We start from the raw sequence: 16,231 nt of genomic DNA, 5'->3' as shown, positions 1-16,231 counted from the left end.
CACACACACACACAGCCATGCGTCAGCTGGTATCCTGCATCTTTTACATGGTTTCAGATTACTCTCTGGCAATTCATCTTTCCAGTGAGACAGTGGGCATTAAGATCGTCTCTCGATGAAAATTCAAAGCCAGCGTCACTGCAGCTTTTTCTCAAAAACAAAGTAAGTCACCACTGCCACTTGGATGCTTCGTATCCGCCTTTGGTCACCATCCTGAGCAGGTTGAATTCATGCCAGGGTGTCAAATGCAGCTTTACAAACCTGAAATCAATCCAGACAGCACCACTCCTGGCGCAGACCTGTAAGTCACACAGACCTCCACTGACCCAGAGGCTGGTACTTAGGAAGACAGTGATAGTCAACTCCAGGGAGCATACACCATGACCCCACCCCCCCCCCCCGTCCCCTCTCTAAGAATGTGAGAGAAGATGGTGGCCTCTCCTCCAGGCCACGCCCAGGTCAGCTGTAGTCCAACAGCTGTCGAAGGCAGAATTCTGAGATGACCCCCGAGATCCCCAACCCTGGTGGGTATGCCCTGTGTAATCTTCCCCCCACCCCAAGTGTGAATACGGTGATTAGGTTAAGCCCTATAACAAAAGTGAAGGGATTTTGCATAAAGGTCCCAAATCACTTGGCTTCCAGCTCATCAATGGGAAATTGTCCTCGGGAGGGGCTGATCTAATTAGGTAGGCCATTAAAAGGGACCGCACCCCTCCTGGGAGAAAAGATTCAAAGCATGAGTGGGTGTATGGAGAAGGCCACAGTGGCAAGAATCCAGAGGGCCTCGAAGAAATGGCAACGGTCCTGGTTAACAGCCAGCAAGAGAGCTGGGACCCCAGTCGTGCAACCACAAGGAAGGGAATGAGAACAACTTGAAGGACCCTGACCCAGATCCTTCCCTCCAGCCTCCAGATGAGGACAAAGCCCCAGCTGACACCTGGATTTCAGCCTGGGAGACCCTGAACAGTGGACCCAGCTAACGCACGCTAAACTCCTGACCGACAGAAACAGCGAGAATATAAATCTCAGTTGTTCTAAGCCACTAAGGTGGTAGTGATTTGTTACAAAGCGACAGAAAACTAAAGCAGTCCCCACCTCCACTCCCCTGGCTCTCTGCTTCAAGATAACCCGTTCGCAAACCAGAAGGAACTTCGAAATCAATTAACATATGTTGGGCACGAGTCGTGTCGTGTGGGTGTGAGGCACTGGTGAGGAGTTTATCTCATTACTCTTCATCATCACCTCGTGAGACAGGCCTCATAATCCCCATTGTGACAGGGCAGACACTCGAGGTCCAGACGAGTTCGTAAATGCGCCCAGGAATCACGCAGCTAGGAAGTGGTGCAGCAGGGCCTCGAACCCAGCACTGGGAACTCAAAGAGTATCTAGAACAGACACTGGTGTTAAAAGGGTTTTTCACAGTAGGTACTGAGATTTACTAGTTAGAATTCTTCAGCTTTCACCAAGCTTTCATAAAGATACCAGTGCAAACACTGTACCCTCCAGCCTGCACACAGACTAGACCGGCCACGCCAAACCTGTGACACATGGCCCACAGCTGGCATCCTCAAACTGATGAAATAAAGAAATAGCCTGCCAGGTGAGTTCGTTTTAAAAGTGCGGGCATAACCGTGGGGCGCCTGGGTGGCTCAGTCGGCTAAGCGTCCGACTCTTGGTTTTGGCTCAGGTCACGATCTCACGGTTTCATGGGTTCGAGCTCCTTAGTGGGCTCCACACTGAGAGGACAGAGCCTGGCTGGGATTCTCTCTCTCCCTCTCTCTGCCCCTCCCCTGCTCATGCACGCTCTCTCTCTCTCTCTCAGAACAAATAAACTTCAAAAACAAATAAAAACTCGAAGTGCTTGCACAACCATGTGTTCATCTGAGCCTGCTGTCAATGCAGGGAAGTGGTCAGCAGAGCAAGGACGTCCTCATTCACACACAAGGAGCAGGCCCCGCCAGGCTGAAGCGCCGCCCTCCTGGCCACTTCGCGAAGGAGGCGGCTGAGAGCGGGACTCGCGGCTGCCGGGCTCCAGGCCCGTGCTCTCCTCTCTGTGCTGCCCCACCACGCTGGCCCCAGAAACCCAGGCCTCCTCCGACCTGCATCCCGCCCCCTCCTTCCCCGGCCACCCGGCCGTCAGGCGGAACCCGCCAGGACAGGCTCACAGAAGCCATCCTCCGGGGCGCGCCGTGCCTCCACAGGGCCCTGCAGCAGCAGCTCTGAACCCACGCCGGGCGCCTTCCCACAGCCAGTGAAAACGTCAACTGTTTTAACAGGCTGCTCTGCCCGGCCGCTGCGGGGCCGTTTTCTCTGTCATTGTCAAAAATCATCATTTAAAACCTCATTTTCTGGGGCACCTGGGTGGCTCAGTCGGTTGAGCGTCCGACTTCGGCTCAGGTCATGATCTCACAGTTCGTGGGTTCGAGCCCCGCGTCGGGCTCTGTGCTGGCAGCTCGGAGCCTGGAGCCCGTTTCGGATTCTGTGTCTCCTTCTCTCTCTGCCCCTCCCCTGCTCACACTCTGTCTCTCTCTGTCCCTCAAAAATAAGTAAACAAACATCTTTAAAAAACACTTGTAAAAGTCATTTTCCTGGGGTTCTGAAAGGAATCATTTAAACTTGCGTGGCCCCACTCTATAAAGGTAAATCTAAGATAAGTCACTGGTGACATCACCAGTCACGTGACTATTTTTTTCTGAAAGAAGATCATCGCTCCCAGCCTCAGTGTGTCAGACCACACGGTGGAGGCCCTTCCTCGAGATTCCCCCCCAGAAACCGCGGAAGGAACAGCCACGGATCCAGGCCCTGCCCGCCCTGAGCCACACCACACTCTGTCCACTACGCTGGATGACGCACGCGGCAGGACGCGCTCCTGAGCCCCGCTGCATCCCCAGCACCTAGCACAGCGCTCGCCACAGCTGCCAGGGACCTTCGGAACATCCCCTCGCTCGACCCTCACGAGAGCCCTCTGCATGAGCCGCTCTGGTCTTCCGCACGGCAGCAGCCCGGGGAAGCGCGGTCTCGTCTGAGGCTGCACCGTGGGAAGCCGCAAGGCCAGGTTGTGGCCCGAGGCCACGTGACAGCCACGGCCTGCCCGGGCCACCACACTGCCTCTGGGGCGGCGGCCAACCTCAGCACTGAGCCCGGCCCTGCCACCGTGTCCGAGCACCCATCACACAAACCCCCCGGCCCTGCCCGCCGTGCCCAAGCCCGGGGCATGTGCCACAATCGGCTCGGCCCAGAGCTGAACTGGGGCAGCAGCAACGCTGGCAACAAGCAGACAGAAAGATGGGTAAGGTCTTCCAAGCTGGAGCGCAGCCGGTCCCAGAAACTGCCCCCCGGGGTTTTTTGTTCCCGAACACCCTACGTCCCTTGCTGTGATGATGGCTCCCCCAATTATACGCAAAGATTCATTTATAGAGATGGGAGTTTTAGGTTAAAGATCTGTGATTCTTCAAACCTCTAGGCAGGTCTTCGCTGATGAGTGTCTTGCCAAAAAGATACTGGAAGCCACAGAATATAAATTACATATTCCTACCCGTGGGTATTCAACAAATAACATGCACTTTGGCCGAGGCTTCTGTTATATTTCAGAAAAACCCTTGCATCATCCACGGAATTCATCCTCAGCCCAGATGAGCAGGTGCTTGTCACTGCAATGAGGACCCACGTGATGAGGATAATTCCTGGGCTTTGACTCGTAAACCTTGGCCGGAGACTGGGTCCCGCACTCGCTGGCTGTCCGGCCCGGGGTAGGTCATTCTTACTGCCTCAGTCTTAATCTTCTCCCTTGTCAATTGGGGATATAATGCCTGCAGCATCATGCAATTATGCGAATCACTGGAAAAGTGCTTGTTTAAGCTCTCTGCAACAATGCAGGGCATTATTTTCATAAAGAGAAGCCTCAACCACTTAAGACGGGAGAGGAAAAACTAAAGAGGCAGGACTGACTCTAGAGGGGCCTGGGGGAGGGGTTGGAGCCACAATCACACAGACCCAGGCTGAGGTGATGGGGGGGGAGGGGGTTGGCTAATGCTCTGCTGTCACCAGGTCAAAGCCTTCATAATTTCTGAACAAGGGGCCCCACAAATCATGCAGCTGGTCCTGAGAAGGAGTCTCATGCTTCCAGGCCTCCCAAACAACCTCTAGAAATTCCTCTAAACAAAATGGGTGACAGTTTCCTAAAAACATTCTTTCATGGAGAAAGCTCATGGCCAACTCCAACGAGACCGAAAAGAATAGCCAGAGACTCCAATGGCCCAAGGGAGTACAGCTTCCACTGCGACGGCCTGAAGACGAAGCCCGCCCACCATCAAGAACCAGGAAGACACCGCCTGGAACTGGACCCCAGTCTTCTACCTCCAAAGAGGTCAAAGGAGGCGTTTCCGTGGGGAAGACAGGCCCCGCCCACGGGAGCCCCGGGCCCTCCCCGGTCTCCCCCCATGCACCCTGAGCCCCCCTGCTTCCTCCAGTCCTCCCAAGCCTGTCCTCCAGAGCAGGGGTGCCTGGGGGGGGGGGGGGAGGAGGAGGGGCAGGAGAAACTGTCTCCAAATCAACAGACTCCAACTAGAATGTCAAAGACAAGCTTTCACCACAAACGCCTGTTTGGGGGAGGGGGGGGTCTCTCCCCAGTAACATCCAGGAAACACTAGCAGCTGGTCACTCATTCACGTTAAGGAACATTTACCGGTCTTTGCTGACTCCGTATTAGGTGCCAGTCCCCGCTGGACAACGGGAGGGAGCTGGCGGCACAGACCCCACCACAGCCCCGGGCTGCCACAGATTCAATCACCAACGCGAGGGGAGCCACGTCACCCGGCACCACCACCGCCACCAGGGAGGCCACCAGGGGCAGAACGGCCTCTGTCACCCCCACGCAAGGGCCACCGTGGCAGACCCGACGGCATCCGGCCGGCAGGGAGTGGGGGGGGATGTGGTTTTCAGGCTTTCGGCGCAAGCAGCCCGGTGAGGAGGGCAGGCAGCAGCATGCGGCTCCTGGGGAACATGCCCGTGGCCTGGTTCTCGTTCCCCTGATGGTGGCGCAAACGGAAAACACTCCAACAGTGTCAGAGAAGGCTCAAGACCTCATCGTCTTAAATATATTTATTAAAGCTATGCAGTCGAGAAAGGCCAGGGTTCCAAAGCCACAGAGGAGGCTGGTTTTTTTCCACTTCAGCCCATCTCTGTTTAGTTAATGGCGCTAATTAAAACTAGCCATTATGTTATTTATTGGTCCACCTACTGGTACTTTCTACTGCTTGAAATTGCTACTTAACACTTCCCTCCAGCTTGTACCTACACCTCACGACTGCAGGGGCCACGACTACCTCGGCATCGTTAGAACCGCAGGGCCCCAGCTGCCACATGCCTGGCAAGTAGGAAACCTGAGGGGAGTTTATCGATGGGTGAACGACTGAACCAATGGGGACACACACGCACACACGCGCACACACGCACATACACAGAGAGACTGTAGTGTGCTTCGCACTTGGGATCCTGTTTTCAGAAACGTATCAGAGGGGCACCTGGGCAGCTCAGTCCACTGAGTGTCCAACTTGAGCTCAGGTCCTGATCTCACGGTTCGTGGGTTCAAGCTCTGCATTGAGCTCTCTGCTGACAGCATGGAGAGATAAACTTAAAAAAAAAAGAAAAGAAACTGGGGCACCTGGGTGGCTCGGTCAGCTGAGCATCCAACTCCTGATTTCGGCTCAGGTCATGATCTTACAGTTCAGGAGTCTGAGCCCCATGTCACGCTCTGTGCTGACAGTGGAGAGCCTGCTTGGGATTTTCTTTCTCTCTCTCTCTCACCCTCCGTTTCTCAAGGACACGATCCCGTATTTCTTCCTTTATTTGCTTCTTGTTTTAAATAACGAACCACCAGAGCCTCCCAAACCATGCCTTGCTCCCCAAGAGACAACATCACCACCAAGGGAGCCTCTAGGACGCCTTCCGAAGTGTGAGGTTTCCCTGCCCCCAGCTGGTCCAACGCCTACTGCTTGTCCACGCTCAGTAGGAGAGTCAGCAGGTACCGCTGGTGACAGGCCTACCGTTTCAGACAACCTGACCTCCACCTCATCTTGTCATTCAACCTCTCGTGTGTTTACGTCCTGCCTGCCCACACTGAGCGGGACACCAGCAGAGGGCAGGGGCTGGTGTCATCACTCACTCGAGCCCCTGCCACATGTGCTCTGTGCTCGGCAGAAAACCGGAGGGCACCGGCCTGCTCTAAAAAGATGTGGACTCAGGTTTTCGCTCTGCCACCTGGGAGGTCATCACTCTTTGTTTCTGCAACTATAGAAGAAAACTAACACTTACTTCTTCCAGAAACACTAGGAAAACTGCATGCGCTGAAGTGTGACACCCTCAGATGAAGGTGGAACAAAGAAATGCCGGCAGTTACAAGAAAGCACGGGGTCTGTCGAGTACCCCCGGCCCAGGTACGCCCTCTGACTTAGGAACAACTTCCTCTCCGACAAAACACTTCGGTTTTAAGGTGTTCAGATAACTAACTGGGAATAAGGTTTATTATGAGATCCATACAGATGCTAAGAAATACTAGTGCCGGTATTCACGTAAGAACTCTTCACTGAGACCGTGTGGCGTGCATAATGCTGGCACTCTGGCCTTGAGCCACATGGTGCAAGCCAACAGGCACGAAATGCGCCAGGAGCCAAGGCCTGAGCTGAGTTCTTCAACAAGTCATTCAAACTTTCTGGCTCTCAGTTTCCGCATCTGTAAAATGGGGTTCATAATATCTACCCCATTCCTTCCAGCATCCGTGCAGCACTCTTCCAGCGGCTGGTGGGAGGGCAGCGGGTGATCAGACGGCAGGGACACAGAAACAGGTGAGCGCGTACCTGAGGACTATGAAGAGAACCCAGCCTCACGGAGGGCTGGGAGGGCGGCCCCAGCGGCGCAGGGATCAGAGAAGACCGCTCTCTCTGAGGATGGCACGGGGGATGAGCCCCGGGCAGAGGGCGTAGCCGGCACAAAGCCCCGAGACCTCAGCTAGACTGTAACACTCCAAGGACAGCAAGGAGCCGTGCGGCTGGGTGTGAGCACAGGGGCAGTAAGAGGGGCAGCAGCAGAACACAGAGGCAGGCCACGGACGGTCCACGCTGCAGGGCGGGGGTGGGGGTAAGAGCAGCAGGACCCCTGTACCCTGGGAGGAAGCTCCTCATGGAGTCAGGCTGCCTTTTTGCTACCTTTAGGGTACAGATTAAGAGGAGGAGTAAAACAGGAGAAGAAAGCAGAGAGCAAAAGCTTCTCAGGTCTCGTGTTGAAACTCCTCAGAGGGAATCAGCAATGACCCACCAGGGCCGCGCCCGTCAACCCTTCAGCTACGACACTGTGACACACAGGCTCCCGTGTGGCAGCGCTGGGCACCATTATGTCAAGATGTAAGGGGCCCAAGGAAGGCGGAGCTGGCGGAGAACGAGACCCGCCGCTGGGCCAGGCTTTGGAAGGACAGAGAGGGGGCACCCGAGCCTGGGTCTGCTGCGAGGAAGGAGATGAGCACACAGGGCTGAGACCCGGGGGGAGCTTGGCGCACAGAAAAGCACGTTAGAGAGTCTCAAGAATGACCGCTGACCCTTATCTACCGCTGACCCTTATCTATCCCTGAAACACAGCTCACCGGTCCTTGCTGGGCCACCAGACGTCTTGGCATGGGCATCCGCAGCTCCAGCACAAACAAGGGCTCAACAGAGAAAAGAGAGTGATGCCCCTACCCCAGTCCAGCCCAAACCTAGGTCAGCCTCTGATGGCTGATGATTCCCAAGTCACTCTGGGCTCCAAAGATCACTCTCTGGTCGTCTGCCTCAGTCTAGATAACGCAAGTCTGCCCATTTCTAAAACTTCCCCAAAACTCACCTTTGATGGAATCAATTTTAAAAACTCAGATCTAGGGACGCCTGGGTGGCTCAGTTCAGCATCCAGCTCTAGATTTCAGCTCAGGTCATGATCTCACAGTGTGTGGGATCAAGCCCCACATCAGGCTCCACGCTGGCAGGCAGAGCGTGCTTGGGATTCTCTCTCCCTCTCTCTCTGCTCCTCCCCCATGTGCTCTCTTCCTCTCTCAAAATAAATAAATAAGCCTTTTTTAAAAATAAAAGTAAAAGACAAGACATCAGATCTAGGGGCAAAGGTCTGACGCTGGCAGCAAATGGGACGAAGTGACATGGAGCATACACACACATGCACGAAGGAAGCGGAACGTAGAAAAGCCAACGGAAGCCGGGTGGCAGGGCACAGCCAGGAAGCCAGGATAAATGGGCCTACCTATTTTCTTGTTCCGCTCTTCTCCACGGTTGTGTGCGATAATTGGTGAGTAGATGAAGGGGCTCTTGGTTGACACGTTCTGACCCAGCAAGCTTTTCATTTTCTGTGGCCGGAGGCTGGTGGGAAGGTTCAACAGCTTCACACGCCTGTTGTTTCAAATGGAACAAAAACACTTCAGCCGCCTTGTTAGTGTGGCCTCAGCATAAATACTGCCAAACCTCATGTGACAGAGAAACAACAAACCAAACAGCAGAAGGAGAAACACGCTGCACCTGACCTCAGGGGACCATGCTCCCCAGGGCGGACAGCAGTCACGCCCTCGGCCAGCCCCCAGGGCCAGGAGGACCCGGCCGAAACCTGAACTGCACCGCTTGCCAGCTCCACGCCTGGGGACAAGTGCCTTGCCCTTTCTGCACCGGGCCCCTCGTCTACAGGACGCGCACAGGGCCCTCCCCCACAGACTACTGGGAGGCATCGAGTCAAGGCTCCGTTACCTGCCGGGCGGCACAGGCTGTCTCCCTGCCACCTGCCTCCCCGCCGGTGGGCGCACCCTCCACACGGAGGAGCCCCTGACCGTGAGAGCCAACGGTGCCAGGTACAAAGGCTGATAGTGCCGTCTGCTCTCCTGAGGAGGAGGGCTGACTCCCCAGCAGCACAGCCTATGTCTTAAGCTGCTGTCCCCGCTGTAGGTGTTCGCTCACAGCCACTCACGCTCAGGTCGGTCAGCTACCCTTTATCTGGAAGTGGCCGAACTCCGCAGCCTGAGCACATCCAGACCCCTGCTCCCCACTTCGTACATATCACCTCAGTTAAGCATCCCAACCACCCTCCCAGCTTGGGTTCTATCACTATGCCCTCCGCGTCATCAATCAGGTAACTGACATGAGACAGACTGCAAGTTACCCCAATCACACAGCCGAAAGCTGTGACACCACAGGAGGTGCTATGCTTTTTTTTTAATACGAAATTTATTGTCAAATTGGTTTCCATACGACACCCAGTGCTCATCCCAACAGGTGCCCTCCTCAATGCCCCTCCCCCACCCTCTCCTCCCTCCCACCCCCCCATAACCCTCAGTTTGTTCTCAGTTTTTAAGAGTCTCTCATGGTTTGCCTCCTTCCCTCTCGGTAACTTTTTTTCCCCTTCCCCTCCCCCATGGTTTTCTGTTAAGTTTCTCAGGATCCACATAAGAGTGAAAACATATGGTATCTGTCTTTCTCTGTATGGCTTATTTCATTTAGCATAACACTCTCCAGTTCCATCCACGTTGCTACCAAAGGCCATATTTCATTCTTTCTCATTGCCAAGTAGTATTCCATTGTGTATATAAACCACAATTTCTTTATCCATTCATCAGTTGATGGACATTTAGGCTCTTGACATAATTTGGCTATTGTTGAAAGTGCTGCTGTGAACATTGGGGTACAAGTGCCCCTGTGCATCAGCACTCCTGTATCCCTTGGGTAGATTCCTAGCAATGCTATTGCTGAGTCATAGGGTAGATCTATTGTTAATTTTTTGAGGAACCTCCACACTGTTTTCCAGAGCGGCTGCACCAGGTTGCATTCCCACCAACAGTGCAAGAGGGTTCCCATTTCTCCACATCCTCTCCAGCATCTAGAGTCTCCTGATTTGTTCATTTTAGCCACTCTGACCGGCGTGAGGTGGTATCTCAGTGTGGTTTTGATTTGTATTTCCCTGATGAGGAGCGACGTTGAGCATCTTTTCATGTGCCTGTTGGCCATCTGGATGTCTTCTTTAGAGAAGTGTCTATTCATGTTTTCTGCCCATTTCTTCACCGGATGATTTGTTTTTCGGGTGTGGAGTTTGGTGAGTTCTTTATAGATTTTTGGATACTAGCCCTTTGTCCGATATGTCGTTTGCAAATACGTTTTTCCATTCTGTTGGTTGCCTTTGAGTTTTGTTGATTGTTTCCTTTGCAGCGCAGAAGCTTTTTATCTTCATGAGGTGCCAATAGTTCATTTTTGCTTTTAATTCCCTTGTCTTTGGAGATGTGTCAAGTAAGAAATTGCTGCAGCTGAGGTCAGAGAAGTTTTTCCTGCTTTCTCCTCTAGGGTTTTGATGGTTTCCTGCCTCACATTCAAGTCCTTCATCCATTTTGAGTTTATTTTTGTGAAGAGTGTAAGAAAGTGGTCTAGTTTTATTCTTCTGCATGTTGCTGTCCAGTTCTCCCAGCACCATTTGTGAAAGAGACAGTCTTTTTTCCATTGGATGTTCTTTCCTGCTTTGTCAAAGATTAGTTGGCCATACTTTCGTGGGTCCAATTCTGGACTCTCTATTCCATTGGTCTATGTGTCTGTGTTTGTGCCAATACCATGCTGTCTTGATGATTACAGCTTTGTAGTAGAGGCTAAAGTCTGGGATTGTGATGCCTCCTGCTTTGGTGTTCTTCTTCAAAATTATTTTGGCTATTTGGGGTCTTTTGTGGTTCAATACAAATTTTAGGATTGCTTGTTCTAGCTTCGAGAAGAATGCTGGTGCAATTTTGATTGGGATTGCATTGAATGTGTAGATTGCTTTGGGTAGTATTGACATTTTAACAATATTTATTCTTCCAGCCCATGAGCACGGAATATTTTTCCGTTTCTTTATATCTTCTTCAATTTCCTTCGTAAGCTTTCTATAGTTTTCAGCATACAGATCTTTTACATCTTTGGTTAGGTTTATTCCTAGGTATTTTATGATTCTTGGTGCAATTGTATATGGGATCAGTTTCTTTATTTGTCTTTCTGTTGCTTATTAGCGTATAAGAATTGCAACTGATTTCTGAGCTAAACCTGCCCCTCCCGCCCCTGTGCACCTTGCGGATCCACCCAGCTAATACGCCCTTGGCCAGGTCCCATCAAAGCAGCACCACAAGCCTGGCAGTGTGCATGTAGCCCAGACAGGGGCCACACCACTCCACAGTGAGTCCTGCCCCTGGGAGAAGGGAAGATAAGGTACACACCAGTCTGACTGTGGCCCCAGCAGTGGGCTGGGGGCAGACATCAGGTCTGACTGCAGCCCCGCCCACCAACACAAGTTACTCCGGAGAGCACAAGGGAAGTGCCCTGCAGTTTGGAGCCACCGCAGGGACTGCCCAAAAAGGCACTATGCTCTTAAACCACAGCACCTGTGACCCTCCATGACCAGCTAGGCATAACCCCAGTGGGGTTAGAATCTGGAATGTTCCAAGGCCAGGGTGGAGGTGGGACGCTGGTGGCCTGGCAGCGACCCTCCCAGCACACCTGCCCTCTGCACGTGCAGCGCCTCCTGGCAGGAAGGGAAGGCCAGCAGGTTGTGAGGGAGCCATGGGCGTCCCCCTGGGACTCCGCCCAGGTCGTGAGGGAGCCATGGGCATCCCCCTGGAACTCAGCCCTTTGTTTGTTTCTCATTTCCTTTCAGCACCTTTAGGACGTTGTTTTTCACATATTTTTTGTCCCATCTGTTGATGGGCGTTTGGGTTGTCTCCGTGCCTGGGCCATTGTGAGTAATGCTGCAACGAACACGGGGGTGCACACGTCTCCTCGAGATGCTGTTTTCACCCCCTTTGGATCCATACGCAGAAGCAAGATTGCTGCATCATATGGCGGATCTATTTTTAACGTTCTGAGGAACCTCCACAGTGGGTGGACTGATTTACATTCCCACCAACGGCACACAAGGTTCCCTCTTGTCCACATCCTCTTGTCTTCTTGACGACAGCCACAGTAACAGGTGCACAGTGATAGCTCGTTGTGGTCTCGATTCGCATCTCCCTGATGACAAGTGACGCCGAGCACCTCTGTGGTGCAGACACACAACAGGATGTCACTCAGCCACGAGACAACGCACGCTGAAGCAGTGCGCCAGCCTCCAGCTCTCTCCCCTCCACCACGCGGCGATCCGGGAGGCCAGATACTGGCACAGTGGGGCACAGGCGTGGACGCAGGCTCCGGGTCACCGAGTAGCCTCAGAGGTCACCTGCCCTGGAAAACCGCCCGACTTGCATCAAACTTCGTGTGAGACATAAACCCTTGTTGTAAGGGCTCATCTCTCCGAGATTCAGGGTTAGTATTTCTGCCACAGCGCAGGCTAATCCACATTGACTAATAAAGACCCCCGTGTAGAATCGGCACAATCAGTGCCTTTCTCAGCTGGAAGGAATCTCAGATACCTAGTGCAATCCTGTCCTATGTACAAGTATCCCTACGGCACGTAGCGGTCGCTCACAACTCCCCCCGGCCCCACCGTGGACTGTCACAGCCACACGCATGACTGTCATCCATTTTCCACAACGATCCAAGGGAGGAGACAGAGCTTACAAACCAAAGTGCTCCAAGCCAAGGATTCTATCTTGCACACTTGCTCTGACTCCCCTGTCTCTGCATGCACCCACTATGCTTTATTCATACTGGATCAGAACCACTCACAATTTCTTACCTGTTTCAGTTCGGCTGTGAGCTCTCCAAGGACAAGGCACCTGGGCGTCCAGTGCCCGGTAGCTCAAGAAACAAACACTGAATGAATCACCTCCCAAAGCTGAATTTCTAACTCAGCTTCCAAATCTTTCAAAACGATAAACTCAAGCCAAAGCAGTTGATTACCAATAGTGGCAAACCCTAGCTGTCTGCAAGCATTCAAAAAGTTACGTGCCACACTACACTGGGATTAAGGTGACCAAACCTCAAGACTGGCCAGGGTGCTATGCCTGGTATGGATCTCACATCCAGCCAAAAGCGTTCACCTGCAGGTAATTCTCAGGCTGCCCCCTGAGAAGCATACCGAGGTGCGCACAGACCCTGACCAGAGTCTGAAGGAACCACCAGCTATTCAACTGTCATGGATTACGTCATCCCCCTGCACCTCGGCCTTTCCACCTGCAGAACAGGAAAACAACCACTACCTGATAATGCTATGGGGAAAGAGGACACCTCCTTTCCTAGTTCCACGCCTCCGTGGGAAGGGCTGTCCTCAGAGTAATGGTCCTGTCCTCGCTCTGCCCCTCCCTCACTCCTCCTAAGGCAGGTGGCCAATTCAGAAGGAGAACCAGCTTGTGCAATGCTCAGCACCTTCTCTTGGGGCCTGCCTGCAGAGGGCACACACTGCAAAGAGGCGTAGTCACCGGGCTTTGTTAGACACTGGGGTGGCATCATCTGGCCAGACCTGGGCCATGCCGCTCACTGGATCTTCCGTCTGCCTGAGACAAGTCTTTGTTTCTACTGATCGGAACTCAGGCAAAGACGGAGAAGTATCTGAAGTGATACATTCAAGCTGTAGCAGGCCACTTTTGAGGACTAAGCAAGCTCCTACATCTAGAGCACCTGTAATAGTGCCTAATACAGAGTGGGTTGCAAAAGCCTTTCTCTTCCCCCCCCTTAAAACAACACTTGTTTACCAACAGACACCAAAGCCCCTGGTGCAAAGACTCCAACACTGGACTGGAATAAAGAAATTAAGTTCTGGTTCCAAGCCTGCTGGGACCAGACTGGTTCCAAGACTGCTGAGCCTTGGACCAAGCACAGTGTCGTGTTTATTTACATGTAAAACGATTCTGTTTTCTTACAACACAAAGAGCTCTCCACCCCATGCCACAGTCACCACCTAAAAACGAGATGTCATCTGTGATTCTACAGGATTCCTCTATACAAGCACAGAAATTCCAGAGCTCATAAAAGGCTTCTATAATAGGCAGAAGAGGGGCGCCTGGGTGGCTCAGCTGAGCACCTGACTCTTGACTTCAGCTCAGGTCATGATCCTAGGGTCGTGGTATCGAGCCCGGCGTCGGGCTCTGCACTGAGCGTGGAGCCTCCTTGGGATTCTCCTCTCTCTCTCTCTCTCTCTCTCTCTCTCTCTCTCTCTCTCTCCCTCTGCCCCTCCCACCTGCTCACTCTCTTGGAAAAAAAAAACACAGAAGTAAAAAATAAACTAAAATTAAATATGCAAAGGAATTCAGAGAAGGAATTCTATGGTCAGCCAGAAAAGTAGCCCAACAAGCAGTCACAGCATTCATTCATAACTCAAAACTTGGCATCAAATGTCTTTTTATAAAATGTATCCTATAGAAGAACAATTATTGAGCCCTTGACCTAAAGGAAACATAGTTCATTGAGCAGGAATCACTGCAAAACTAATAACATTACACATAGTCTGTGAAGCCGCCAACAGGAAAGCAGATTTCCAGGGATAAAGTGTCCAAAACAGGGCTCATATTTAGAGATTCCACTTGGAAAATGCCGACCTGTCAAAGCCTGACTGTGGCTGATGGGGACCGTGCAGGGCAGCGCAGAGCACCCCCTGGGATCGCGACATGAGCCACACCAACGACAGGAAGCGGGGAAAACTGCCGACCTTCTCTTGCTTGGTTTTGACTCCATCTACCTTCTTCACAGCAGAAACCTATCTACGAACCTGCCGGGGACCTCTGCACGGAGGGGCAGGGACTAGAGCAGCCACACGTGCCCCACACTTGGCCAAACACGACCAACACGGCTGGAAAGGGCTCACGTGCCGCCACGGCAGCGACATGTGAGCACCACAGTTCTCACGATCCCCACAAAGCGCTTGTGAGATGCTTCAGGGAGGTTATGCGTGTGGCGATCACACAGAGAAAAGATGCCGGGCAGAGGCTGAACGTGATGAGGTCCCAGGAGCCGAGCCCGGACTGGGATCTGGGAGGCTGGCTGCCCAGCTTCATCAACCAGGAAAACAGCCCCAACTGTCATGGCCTCTAGTCCCCTTTGTGAATAAATACCTGTAACCCTTCCTCAAATAATACAATTAACTTTAAGTTTTAGGGGCACCTGGCTGGCTCAGTCGGTAGAACATGCAACTCCTGATTTCGGGATTGAGAGTTTGAACCCCACGTTGGGTGTAGAGATGACTTAAAAATAAAATTTTTAACAACAACAACAAAAAAAAGTTTAAGTTTTAAAAGTACCAAAGCCACTCAAAGCCACTCAAAGCCCATTCTGACTGGAGGCTTTGATCCTTATCAATTAGAATACCCACACGAACTCTAGAACTCTTTCCCAGACTAAAGAAGTCCAATATTAGTTTCTCAGAAAACAAGCAGCAAATCCTCCCCCAATACCGCCCCCAGATGAACCCTCACTATTTACTGTAAATGGCGGCTAAGCTTTACTACCATTTCTTCCTTAATAATTCACAACTTCAGTACGTGAACACTCTACAGGACTGTTAGTGGCCTTTGTGTACATTATCATTTTATGGAGATTTCTAGAAGGAACAAAACAAGAGGGCTTCTAGTTTTCATGGGACTTCCTCTGCTCTCACTCTGGGCAGTGGGAACCAGATGTGGGTTTGGCAGCCTCCTGCTTGACCATTTGGTGTGGGTGTGGCTCTTGCCTGACCACAACTGAAGCCCCAGCATTCACTACTGGGCTGAGCAGCTCAGACACTCAACAAATATTCGATCAACTGAAATTTAGAATAGAATTACAGCAGAGGGGCACCTGGGTGGCTCAGTTGGTTAAGCGGCTGACTTCGGCTCAGGTCATGATCTCACGGCTCGGGGGTTCCAGCCCCGCGTCGGGCTCTGTGCTGACAGCTCGGAGCCTGGAGCCTACTTCGGATTCTGTCTCCCTCTCTCTCTGCCCCTCCCCCACTCACACTCTGTCTCTCTCTATCTCAAAAATAAGTAAACATTAAAAATTTTTTAATTGGGGCGCCTGGGTGGCTCAGTCAGTTAAGCGGCCGACTTCAGCTCAGGTCATGATTTCGCGGTCCATGGGTTCGAGCCCTGCATCGGGCTCTGTGCTGACAGCTCAGAGTCTGGAGCCTGCTTCCGATTCTGTGTCTTCCTCTCTCTGACCCTTCCCTGTTCATGCTCTGTCTCTCTCTGTCTCAAAAATAAATAAATGTTAAAAAAAAAATTTTTTTTTAATAAAAAAATAAAAAATTTTTAATTGAAAAAAGAATAAAATTACAGCAGGGATATCTTTTGGCCCCTTTT

At 52.2% G+C, this 16,231-nt stretch overlaps 1 protein-coding gene across 8 annotated transcripts in view; it reads right to left on the bottom strand.

The window, feature by feature from the left end:
* TRAPPC9 (trafficking protein particle complex subunit 9) overlaps window positions 1-16,231 on the bottom strand; it is a 566,520-nt gene that overhangs the window by 436,166 nt on the left and 114,123 nt on the right. For all 8 annotated transcript variants that reach the window (XM_053208248.1, XM_053208250.1, XM_053208253.1 and 5 more), the window contains one exon: window positions 8,278-8,423. In XM_053208248.1, the coding sequence (XP_053064223.1) occupies window positions 8,278-8,423 (146 nt within the window). The remainder of the gene's footprint in view (window positions 1-8,277; window positions 8,424-16,231) is intronic.

Source organism: Acinonyx jubatus, chromosome F2 (assembly GCF_027475565.1).
Source record: "Acinonyx jubatus isolate Ajub_Pintada_27869175 chromosome F2, VMU_Ajub_asm_v1.0, whole genome shotgun sequence".
Lineage (NCBI taxonomy): Eukaryota > Metazoa > Chordata > Mammalia > Carnivora > Felidae > Acinonyx > Acinonyx jubatus.
The sequence above is the reverse complement of the archived record's forward strand: the minus strand, read 5'-3'. Positions and strand labels throughout refer to the sequence as shown.